The 12,735-nt window shown below is 46.5% G+C and overlaps 1 protein-coding gene across 2 annotated transcripts in view; it reads left to right on the top strand.

Moving 5' to 3' along the window:
- The window catches only part of ttk (ttk protein kinase), a 72,928-nt gene that overhangs the window by 34,229 nt on the left and 25,964 nt on the right, over positions 1-12,735 (top strand). For both annotated transcript variants that reach the window (XM_038799318.1, XM_038799319.1), the window contains exons 13-14: positions 10-175; positions 292-387. In XM_038799318.1, the coding sequence (XP_038655246.1) occupies positions 10-175; positions 292-387 (262 nt within the window). The remainder of the gene's footprint in view (positions 1-9; positions 176-291; positions 388-12,735) is intronic.

A 12,735-nucleotide genomic window follows, 5' to 3' on the forward strand; every position in this document is an offset into this window, starting at 1 on the left:
TTATTGAAGCTCACAGACTCCACTTGTGAGCCAATCTGGACAGATTTCGACTCCACATAATTTTATACCAGCTTCCCAATTTTACACCTGTTTCCCACCTACTCCCGCAACACCACAACAGCATTGCGATCAGCTCAAACAATATGGATCTTCTCAGCTTCTGCCACAATTGGGGGTAATGATTGATTACAATTCAAATTTTCGATAAGGTATATCAGCTTAAGAAATAATTGAGTGTATTCTGAATTTAAACATGAAATTTTACTTGAAGCTTTGGATTTATTTTGTCAGATTCCAGTACCAACTTTCACTGCCAATGAAACTATTGTGGTTAAGGAAAGAGCCTACTCCATAATAAAATTACTTGGAACCGGAGGATCAAGTAAGGTAATATAGTATTTAATTCATTTACATGAATTTTCAATTGAAAGCAATTAATGGGACTAATGTGAAGTAATGAAAAACTTTAGAGCAGCATAAGGCAATAGGCTCAGGTTGAAGAACTTGCCATAAGACCTAGCTTAATTTGTAACATTTATGATTAAATTGTACGGTTGTGAAAGAATAAAGACAACTCCGTGGAAAAGATCAATCTGTACAATGATTGTTAACTTGCAAATGTAGTCCAAAATCATAAGTTGAAACTAATTAAAGGTAAATATAAGGTCAGTATCAGGAGTTTGATCTTCCAAATGATAAATGTATGGAATAGACACACTCATAACGGTGACAATGTCAACTGTGAAATAATAGAAGAGCTAATTTAATACTGTGATAGGGAGTTTGAGGACCATTCTCTAATTAAATTAAAAAGGCCTGAGTGCACAAAGAATTCTTGCCAATTTAGCAGAAAACAAGGACGTAGTAGCAATATTGATTTGGATTAAAATACAGAAAGAGGAAATAATCTTTATTATCACAAGTAGGCTTACATTAACATTACAATGAAGTTACTGTGAAAATATAAATGATTGACAGTTCTTAAAGTAGAGGTTACTGGGTTAGGATGGGGGTGTACCCCAAGTTGGCGGAGCAGCCCCAATGGGCCAAATGGCCTAATTCTGCTCCTTTATAACTTATGAAGTTATTGAGGGTATGGGCAGAAATTGTAGAGGCTCTGGCCACAGTCTCTCTTAGAGATGAAGTGGTGCCAGAGTACTGCAAATGTTACACCACTTTGGGGGAAAAAAGGAGAGAGATAAGCATGGCAACTTCAAGCTAGTCAGCTTAATGTTGTTTGTTGGGGGAAATTGACAATAATCTGGCACAAATTTATTAGCATCTGGAAAAGTATAGACTAAAAATTAAAAGTCAGCACAGATTTGTTAAATACACTTTTTGTTTGATTAACTTGATTGACTTCTTTATAATTCAGAGGATTAATGAGGGTGGCGCCGCATAATAGACTTTTAGAAAAATTAACGGGACAGTGGTAACATGGACACAAAATTGGCAAAAGGGCACAACAGCAAGTTTGAGTTTTTTTCCACAGGATCAGTATTAGGACCATCACACTTTTTTTCATCCATAATAATTTTTTTTTAAAAATAATTTTTATTGGAATTTTTTACAGAAAATATAAAAATATAACAACAAGTATAGCAACAAGCAGTAATATGCAACTAACAGCCCCATAACACCCACAATTCCCCCCATACCGTAACATCACAGGTATCACACTCTTCCCCCCCCCCCCCCCCCCAACAAGAGAACTTAACCATAAATTAAAATTAAATAAATCAAATTTAGTTCATCCATAATAATGACCTGCAATTAGGTTTACAGGCATAATTTCAAAGCATGCAGGTGACAAACATATTGGAAATGTAGTAAATTATGAGGATTAACAACTTCAGGAAGGCATAGATTAATGAAATGGGACCAGAATAGCAAAATCTGCGGTGTATACATACAAATCTTTAACGGTGGCAGGACAAGTTTTAAAAAACTCTTCGACCCCTATTCAATAGAAGAATAGGATACAAAACAAGGAAGTTATGCTGGAAGTTTATGAAACATTAGTTAAGCCTCTTCTGGAATATTGTGACAATTATGGGCACTGCATTCATGGAATATGCAAAGCCTTGGAAGAGGTGAATTAAGACTTTTATTTAAATGTTTACAAGGATGGGTGACCTCAATTCTGTAGAGAGTCTGAGGAAGCTAGGTTTGTTCTTGGGGTAGAGAAGGTTGAGAAGAAATTGATGTGGTCAAATTGAAATGAATAGCAAAGGAATAATGATGTGCAGTGCCAGTAGGACACTGGCACTGCTTTCAGGTGATTGGTAAAAATAATCAGAGATGGTTTTTAAAAAATATACTGGATTATTGTGATCTAGCATTCACTGCCTGAAAGGATAGAAGAAACACCGTCGATATTGGCTTTCAAAAGACATTAGGATGATGCTGATGACACCAAGATAGGTAGAAAAGTAAGTTATGAAGAGGGCACAAGGGGACATAGATAGGTTAAGTAGGTGATCTGGCAAATAATGTGAAGTTGTCAATTTTTGGCAGGAAGAATAAAAAAAAAAAGACATTTTCTAACTCTGGCTTGTATAAACCTTTTGCATGATAGGGGGCATATTTAACTTTTTCTCAGATTCTGGGAGACCGAATTTCAGAAATGTAGTATTTAACACCACGTTAAACATGAATTTAAAACAAAAACTAGTGTATGAAAAGAGAGAACTTGGTGAGCAAAAACAAGCCTCAATAATTAATTGAATAAAAAATGAGTACTAAATAGAGGGCACGATTTACCAGCCTCGTCCCACTGGAATCGGAACAGCAAGCGGCTGATAGATCCCGGGAGGTGCCTCTTTCAGGGTCCCTGCTGGTCGTTGCACCTCGCGAGATCTAACCAGATCTAACAATGAGCGGGACCCAGTCTCGCTCAGTTAAGTGAGTTTAGAAACTCGCTTAACTGTGCTAACCGGATCTACCGACCTTGCCGAGGAGATCCCAGCCAGGTGCTGTTTAGTACTGGTCCCCACAAACAGAGACCAGGCGTTTGGCAGGAAGGGTGAGAGCGGGAGATCCCCCAGGAAGTTTCCTGTGCTCAGGGTGGCACCCGGGCATCATAACATAATAATTACTTATTGTCACAAGTAGGCTTCAATGAAGTTAGTGTGAAAAGCCCCTAGTCACCAAATTCCCGCGCTTATTTCGGAGAGACTGGTACGGGAATTGAACACGCGCTGCTGGCATTGTTCTGCATTACAAGCCAGCTGTTTAGCCCACTGAGCTAAACCAGCCCTGGTCTGGCATTGCTGGTGCCACCTGGACATCATGGCACTGCCACCGTGGCACTGCTAGGGTGCCCAGGTGGTGCTGCCGGACTGGCTGTGCCACGAAGCCAGGCTGGCATTTTGCCCATGCTGGGGATCGGGTGCAGAGGTGCCCTGCCCAAATGAGGTGGGGTGCAGGGGTCCCGAAGACCCCTCGTATAGGTGAGTTCGGGGTCACCTCTTGGGGGGATTCGCGAGATCCGCGCGCTATTTTAAAATTGCGCTCCGATCTCTTCCTGCACTGAGGAGCTCCGCTGGAGCAGAGTGCATAGTATGGGACCTTGGCGGAGCGTTGCCTGCCAGGGGCTGGGCGAAAAGTGCCTTTAGATAGTGCAGTCATTCCCAACACTTGGACTCTTTTTTTTTGTAGTTCCATTGCACCCAGAGACAACCATTAGAGTGTGAACGTGTATGTCCAGCTCACTCCGAGTCTCAGGGTGCTCACTCCCTCACTGACTGTGTGAGTGGTTGAGTGTCGGTTGGTGTGTGCGGGTGAATGAGAAACCTGAGACTGGGAGTGAGCCAACTGACACACTTGCTCGCTCCTGTGAACCCCCCTCTCCCCCACCATTGGCTCAGTGCTCCAGCCCATCAGCAAATGCAGGAAAAGAGCATTCTGTGATGGAAGGAGCAATTATCTTAGAATCATAGAATCCATACAGTGCAGAAGGAGGCCATTTGCAGTGAGTCTGCACCAACCCGCTGAAAGAACACCCAATCTAGGCCCGGGCCCCACCCTATCATCTGAACCCAGTAACCCCACCTTTTGAACACTAAGGGGCAATTTAGCATGGCCAATTCGCCTAACTTGTATATCTCTGGACTGAGGGGGAAACCGGAGCACCCAGAGGAAACTCACAAGGACACAATAAGAGCATACAAACTCCACACTGTCACCCAACGCTAAAATTGAATCCTGGCGCTGTGAGGCAGCAGTGCTAACATCTGTGCCACCATGCCACCCATCTTCCACTGCACTTATCGACATTTTGAAAACTACCTCTGGGGTTTTCATTGGGGGTCTTCGAGGTCCGCATCCAATCTGCAGGCCACACATTGGACAAGCCTGATCTAAGTAATGACCTCCTTCTGCACTGTAGGGATTCTATAAAATGGTGAGAGATTGCAGAGCTTTGAGATGCCGAGGGATCTAATGTTCTAGTTCTTTAGTCGCGAACGGTTAGTATGCAGGGTTAGCAAGTCATTAGGAAACAGTTTATCGCGAAGGGAATTGAATACAAAAGTAGGGTTTATAACTTCAGTGAAGTGGGTGGCGCAGTGGTTAGCACTGCTGCTTCACGGCACCACGGTCCCAGGTTCGATCCTAGCCCTTGATCACTGTCTGTGTGTGGTTTGCACATTCTCCCGGTGTCTGTGTGGGTCTCACCCCCACAACCCAAAACGATGTGCCGAGTAGTGGATTGGCCACGCTGAATTGCCCCTTGGGGGAAAAAAATTATTGGATACTCGAAATTTAATAAATAAATAACTTCAGTAATGCAGGGCATTGATGAGGTCACATCTGAAGTACTGTGTAGAGTATTGGTCACTTTATTTAAGTGAATGCATTAGAAGCAGTTCAGAGAAGGTTTACTAGATTACTTGGAATAATAATAATGTTTATTAGTGTCACAAGTAGGCTTACATTAAATTGCAATGAAGCTACTGTGAAAATCCCCTAGTCGCCACACTACGGCGCTTGTTCGGGCACACAGAGGGAGAATTCAGAATGTCCAATTCACCGGGAATTGTGAGCGGAAACAGGAGCACCCAGAGGAAACCCACGTGGACACGAGGAGAACGTGCAGACTCCGCACAGTGACCCAAGCCGGGAATTGAACACGGATCCCTGACGCTGTGAAGCAATAGTGCTAACCATAGGCACGTTGTCTGAGAAAAGATCAGACAGGCTAGACTTGAGCCTGCTGGAAATTAGAAGAGTAAGAGACAACTTAATTGTCAACATCCTGAGGGCTTTGGACGGGGTGAATTGTGGAAAAATCTAGAATGAAGAGTCACTGTTTAAAAATGAGGGATTGCCCATTTAAAACAGATGATTGTAATGCTCGTGAGTCTTCGGGGCTCTTCCTGAAAAGGTTGCGGAAGCAGAGTCTTTGAATATTTTTAAAGCAGAGCGCGACAGATTCTTGACAAGTAATGGTGTGAAAGGTTATGTGGAATTGAGGTTACAATCAGATCAGTCGTAATCTTAATGAATGGTAGAGCAGGATTGAGGGGCTGAGTGGCCTACCTTCCGATTTTGTATGTTCATATAAATACTTGAAAAGATTTAGTGCTGTGGGGAAATAATAGGCATGAGACTAACTGAATAGCTTCCATAGAGCCAGTGCAAACAAGGTGGGCTGAATAGCCTCCTGTGCTGATCACACTATCAATTATACAGTAAATGCAGATTGACTCGCGCTTCAAGATCTGACTTTTTCCACATTAACATTTTCATTAAAAAATTTGACATATTAAAAGCCTTTTCACAACTTTCATTTCAATATTGCCTGTTGAAATTAGCATAGAAATGTAAAAGTTTAAAATGGATTGGATTAGGATGAGGGATCAAAGGTGCAGTCAATGAGATATTTCTGAAAGTAGGGAGGTTGCAAGAGGAAGAACATTAAGCAGGAGAATCTAGTTAGTAGGGGTGTTGTCCTCTAAACTGCACAGTATATAATGCAAGGTCTTTGATACTTTTGACCAACCTATCTTTCAAGCCATCATCCATATTCATTGTCACAGCTTCTACATGTATGCAGAAGATACTCAGTTTTACTTCTGTCCGTTGTCACGATCCCCTCTGCTGCCTTTATCAAATTTTGTCTGATATCCAGTTAAACATTCGGAAGATATTGGGCTGGCTTCTCTACCACCCGTTGCTGGTAACAGAGTTCCCAGTGTGGCGGAGAATCCAGCGTTGGGGAGGGGAAACGGCGCCAATCCATTTCTAATACTGGCTGATTCTTCACACCTCCGCAATTCACAAAATGGCGTCCCGATAGCGGAATTCACTACAGAATCCCTTGTGATCCCTATCTTGTACATATTTACATGGCATGGGGCAGTGAATCGCTTCTGGGCATCGCTCGCAGCACAAACCATTTTCCCTGGCGAGAGAACATGGTCTCCCAAATTGAATCTTTGATGAAAAACACCTGTTCATGGCCACTGATTCCACCAACCCTTCGGGCTGTGCATCTAGTGTCACATGCTCTGTCTAGAGTATGCTCCCTAAACCTCTGTTTGCCTCTCTCCTATTTGACCTTCCTGAAAACCAGTTCTTTTGATTACGCTTTTGTCACAGACTCACTCATTCCACCCAGGTACCAAATAACTAATTTATTCCCAAGCCCATTTTTGTCTGATTGCACCTCTTTGGAGTTCTTTGGAATATTTTTTCTATGTCAAAAATCATATATAAATTCAAATTATGTTGTCTGAAACATTTGATCAGATATCTGATGACAACAACAGATTTGATTTCAGTGCAAACGTTTGAAAAACTCTTATGAACTGGCCAAGCAAGACTGAATACCAAAATGCTTTTTTTTTAATAAACAATTTTATTGAGGAAGTTTTTGGCTTTGTAAACAGTTACAGACATCAACAGAAAGAACGCAAAAAAGGCAAAAATGTGCAAACATCCACATTCAATACTTCAATCGTAACATACTGCACAAGCCCACTCCTCTCCCACCAGTACTACCCGCCAATTTATCCCTCCTACTCTACTCTACTCTACTCTACTCTACCCCCACCCCCTGCTGACGCTCACTCTCCTGCAAAGAAGTCAATAAATGGTTGCCACCTTTGGGCAAACCCCTGTACTGATCCCCTCAAGGCGAACTTAATTTTTTCCATACCCAGGAAACTTGACATGTCCGCAAGCCACAACTCAGTCTTCGGGGGCTTTGAGTCCCTCCATACCAATAGTATTCGTCGCCGGGCTATCAGGGAAGCAAAGGCCAAAACATCGGCCTCTTTCTCCCCCTGGACTCCCAGGTCTTCCGAAACCCCAAAAATTGCCACCCCTGGACCCATCGCCACCCTTGTTTTTAGCACCCGGGTCATGACGCCCGCAAATCCCTTCCAGTACCCCTTAAGCTTAGGGCATGCCCAAAACATGTGAACGTGGTTCGCTGGTCCTCCTGCGTACCTAGTGCACTTGTCCTCTATCCCAAAGAATTTGCTCATCCGAGCCACCGCCATGTGGGCCCGGTGAACGACCTTAAATTGAATCAGGCCGAGCCTGGCACATGTTGCGGTCGAATTTACCCTACTCAGGGCCTCTGCCCACAGCCCGTCCTTCATTTCCCCACCTAGCTCCTCCTCCCATTTAAGTTTCAGTTCCTCCGACTGGGACCCTTCCTCCCTCATGAGCACCCTATAAATATCAGAGACTCTACCCTCCCCTTCTTCCCCCGTAGAGACTATTCTGTCTTGGATCCCCATTGGCGGGAGGCGTGGGAAGGATGGGACCTGTCTACGGGCAAAGTCTCGCAACTGTAGGTACCTAAAATCATTTCCCCTTACCAGACCAAATTTCTCCTCCAAGCTCCTCAAACTCGCAAAGCTCCCTTCCAGGAACATATCGCCCACCCTTCCCACCCCCGCCCGCTGCCATGCTCGAAACCCCCCGTCCATACTCCCGGGGGCAAACCGATGGTTGTCGCAGATTGGCGCCCAAACCGACGCCCCCATCTCCCCTACATGCCTCCTCCACTGGCCCCATATCCGCAGGGTCGCCACCACTACCAGGCTGGTGGAGTACCTGGCCGGCGGCAGCGGTAGAGGAGTCGTGACCAGGGCTGCCAGGCTGGAGTCCCTGCACGAAGCCGCCTCCACCCGCTCCCAGATAGACCCTGGCCCCCGGTAATAATTATCAGACTCTGCAAAGCCAGCCCTCCCTCGCTGTGATTCCTCTCCAGCATTGCCTTCTTCACCCGCGGGGATTTTCCCGCCCAGACAAAGCTCATGATCATCCTATTAACTCTTTTGAAGAAGGACTGTGGGACAAAGATCGGGAGGCACTGAAAAACAAACAGAAATCTAGGGAGGATTGTCATCTTCACAGTCTGCACCCTCCCTACCAGCGTCAGCGGGAGTGCATCCCATCTCCGAAACTCTCCCTTCCTTCATTTGCTCCACCACCCTGGCCAAATTTAACTTATGCAGCCTGCCCCAGTCTCGCGCCACCTGGATTCCCAAGTACCGGAAATTTTCCTCAACCAGCCTAAACGGTAGCCCTCTCAATCTGTTCTCCTGGCCCCTTGCGTGCACCACAAACATTTCACTCTTGGCCATATTTAATTTGTATCCTGAAAACTGGCCGAACTTCCTCAACATTCCCAGTATACTTCCCATCCCGACCACTGGGTCTGACACGTACAGGAGCAGGTTGTCCGCATAAAGAGAGACCCTATGTTCTACCCTACCCCTCACCATCCTCTTCCATCCCTCTGCGGCTCTCAGCGCAATCGACAGCAGCTCTATGGCCAGCGCAAACAGCAGTGGGGAGAGCGGGCAGCCCGTCTGGTCCCTCGGTACAGCCTAAAGTACTCCGACACTTCTCTGTGTGTCCTGACGCTGGCCTTTGGGGCCCGATGTAATAATTTGATCCAATTCACCAGTCCCTCCCTGAACCCAAACCGTCCGAGCACCTCCCATAGATAGTCCCACTCCACCCGGTCAAAGGCCTTCTCAGCGTCCATCGCCACCACTACCTCCACCTCCCTACCCGCCGGGGGCATCATTATCACATTAAGTTCTGTGATTTTCACTTTAGTTATGGAGAGGGATAGGTGCGTGCAACAGGACACGGTTTATAATTGGGGGAAGGGTAAATACAATGCTGTCAGACAAGAATTGAAGTGCAGAAGTTGGGAACATAGGCTGTCAGGGAAGGACACAAGTGAAATGTGGAACCTGTTCAAGGAACAGGTACTGCGTGCCTTTGATATGTATGTCCCTGTCAGGCAGGGGAGGGATGGTCGAGTGAGGGAACCATGGTTGACAAGAGAGGTTGAATGTCTTGTTAAGAGGAAGAAGGAGACTTATGTAAGGCTGAAGAAACAAGGTTCAGACAGGGCGCTGGAGGGATACAAGATAGCCAGGAGGGAACTGAAGAAAGGGATTAGGAGAGCTAAGAGAGGGCATGAAAAATCTTTGGCGGGTAGGATCAAGGAAAACCCCATGGCCTTTTACACATATGTGAGAAATATGAGAATGACTAGAGCGAGGGTAGGTCCGATTAAGGACAGTAGCGGGAGATTCTGTATTGAGTCTGAAGAGATAGGAGAGGTCTTGAACAAGTATTTTTCTTCAGTATTTACAAACGAGAGGGGCCATATTGTTGGAGAGGACAGCGTGAAGCAGACTGATAAGCTTGAGGAGATACTTGTCAGGAAGGAAGGTGTGTTGTGCGTTTTGAAAAACTTGAGGATAGACAAGTCCCCTGGGCCTGACGGGATATATCCAAGGATTCTATGGGAAGCAAGAAATGAAATTGCAGAGCCGTTGGCAATGATCTTTTCGTCCTCGCTGTCAACCGGGGTGGTACCAGAGGTTGGAGAGTGGCGAATGTCGTACCCCTGTTCAAAAAGGGGAATAGGGATAACCCTGGGAATTACAGGCCAGTTAGTCTTACTTCGGTGGTAGGCAAAGTAATGGAAAGGGTACTGAGGGATAGGATTTCTGAGCATCTGGAAAGGCATTGCTTGATTAGGGATAGTCAGCACGGATTTGAGGGGTAGGTCTTGCCTTACAAGTCTTATTGACTTCTTTGAGGAGGTGACCAAGCATGTGGATGAAGGTAAAGCAGTGGATGTAGTGTACATGGATTTTAGTAAGGCATTTGATAAGGTTCCCCATGGTAGGCTTATGCAGAAAGTAAGGAGGCATGGGATAGTGGGAAATTTGGCCAGTTGGATAACAAACTGGCTAACCGATAGAAGACAGAGAGTTGTGGTGGATGGCAAATATTCAGCCTGGAGCCCAGTTATCAGTGGCATACCGCAGGGATCAGTTCTGGGTCCTCTGCAGTTTGTGATTTTCATTAACGACTTGGATGAGGGAGTTGAAGGGTTGGTCTGTAAATTTGCAGATGATACGAAGATTGGTGGAGTTGTGGATAGTGAGGAGGGCAGTTGTCGGCTTCAAAGAGACATAGATAAAATGCAGAGCTGGGCTGAGAAGTGGCAGATGGAGTTTAACCCTGACAAGTGTGAGGTTGTCCATTTTTGAAGGGTTAACGGTAGGGTTCTTGGCAATGTAGACGAGCAGAGAGATCTTGGGGTCTATGTTCATAGATCTTTGAAAGTTGCCACTCAAGTGGATAGAGCTGTGAAGAAGGCCTCTGGTGTGCTAGCATTCATTAGCAGAGGGATTGCATTTAAGAGCTGTGAGGTGATGATGCAGCTGTACAAAACCTTGGTCAGGCCACATTTGGAGTACTGTGTGCAGTTCTGGTCACCTCATTTTAGGAAGGATGTGGAAGCTTTGGAAAAGGTGCAAAGGAGATTTACCAGGGTGTTGCCTGGAATGGAGAGTAGGTCATACGAGGAATGGTTGAGGGTGCTAGGCCCTTTCTCATTAGAACGGAGAAGGATGAGGGGCGACTTGATAGAGGTTTATAAGATGATTAGGGGAATAGATAGAGTAGACAGTCAGAAACTTTTTCCCCGGGTGGAACACACCATTACAAGGGGACATAAATTTAAGATAAATGGTGGAAGATATAGAGGGGTTGTCAGAGGTAGGTTATTTACCCAGAGAGTAGTGGGGGCATGGAATGCACTGCCTGTGGAAGTAGTTGAGTAGGAAAAGTTAGGGACCTTCAAGCGGCTATTGGATAGGTACATGGATTAGGGTAGAATAATGGAGTGTAGGTTAACTTCTTAAGGGCAGCACGGTAGCATTGTGGATAGCACAATTGCTTCACAGCTCCAGGGTCCCAAGTTCGATTTCGACTTGGGTCGCTGTCTGTGTGGAGTCTGCACATCCTCCCTGTGACTGCGTGGGTTTCCTCCGGGTACTCCGGTTTCCTCCCACAGTCCAAAGATGTGCAGGTTGGGTGGATTGGCCATGAAAAATTGTCCAAAATTCTATATTAACCTAGGACAAAAGTTCGGCGCAACATCGTGGGCTGAAGGGCCTGTTCTGTGCTGTATTTCTCTATCTATCTTATCTATCTATCTAAGTAATCTTATCAGGTTGGCCGCCAACTGCCTACCTTTCACGAGTTTGGTCCTCCCCAGTCACCTCCGGTACGCAGTCCTCCATTCTAACCGCCAGTACCTTTGCCAGGAGCTTGGAGTCAACATTAATCAGGGAGATTGGCCTGTTGGACCCGCATGCCTCCGGGTCTTTACCCCGCTTCAATATCAGTGATATAGTGGCTTGCGACATTGTCGGCGGCACGGTCCCTCTGTCCCTTGCCTCATTGAAACCCTCGCCAAGACCAGGCCCACCAGCTCAGAGAACGTCCTATAGAACTCTACTGGGTATCCATCCGGCCCCGGGGCTTTCCCCGACTGCATGGCCTTTAGGCCCCCCAATACCTCCTCCACTCTAATCGGGGCCCCCAGCTCATCCACTCGCCCCCCACCTACTGTTGGGAATGTTAACCCGTCCAGAAACCTTTTCATCTCCTCCGGTTCTTCCGGCGGCTCCGAAGTATACTGCTTGCGATAGAAGTCCCGGAATACCTTATTCAATCCTGCCGGGTCCTCCACTTTGCGCCCCTCCCCATCCATCACTCTACTTATTTCCCTGGCCGCCTCCCTCTTCCTGAGTTGCTACGCTAACAGTCTGCTAGCCTTTTCCCCATGCTCGTACACCACTCCCCTCACCTTCCTAAGCTGTTCCACGGCCCTGCTCGTGGACAGCGCCCCCAGTTCCGCCTGTCGTCTCTGCCTCTCCCTGAGTAAAACCTCCCCCGGGGACTCCGCGTGCTCTTCATCTATCTGACCCATTTCCCTGCCCAATCTATCCATCTCTGCCCTGTCTGCCCCCCCCCCCCCCGATTATTAGTCTGCGAGAGTCCAGGTCCGGGATCTTCCCCAGCACTCTTTTAATGAAGTCCACGTCATCCCAGTTCGGGGCAGATATATTCACCAGCACCACTCTTCTTCCCTCCAGTCTGCCCCATTTCATCAGGTATCTGCCCCCCCTGTCTGCGGCTATGCCCTCCGCCTCAAATTGCACCCGCTTGTTGATCATGATTGCCACCCCCCCTGGACTTCGAGTCCAAGTCCGAGTGGAAGACCTGGCTAATCCAGCCCTTCCTTAGCCTGGTCTGTCAGACACTTTCAGATGTGTCTCCTGCAACATAATTACGTCCGCCCTCCGAGCCCGCAAGTGCGCGAACACCTCTTAACCGGCCCATTTAGTCCCTTGACGTTCCAGGTGATCAGCCTGGTCGGGGGGCACAACCCCC

Source organism: Scyliorhinus canicula, chromosome 6, assembly GCF_902713615.1.
Source record: "Scyliorhinus canicula chromosome 6, sScyCan1.1, whole genome shotgun sequence".
Taxonomy (NCBI): Eukaryota; Metazoa; Chordata; class Chondrichthyes; order Carcharhiniformes; family Scyliorhinidae; genus Scyliorhinus; species Scyliorhinus canicula.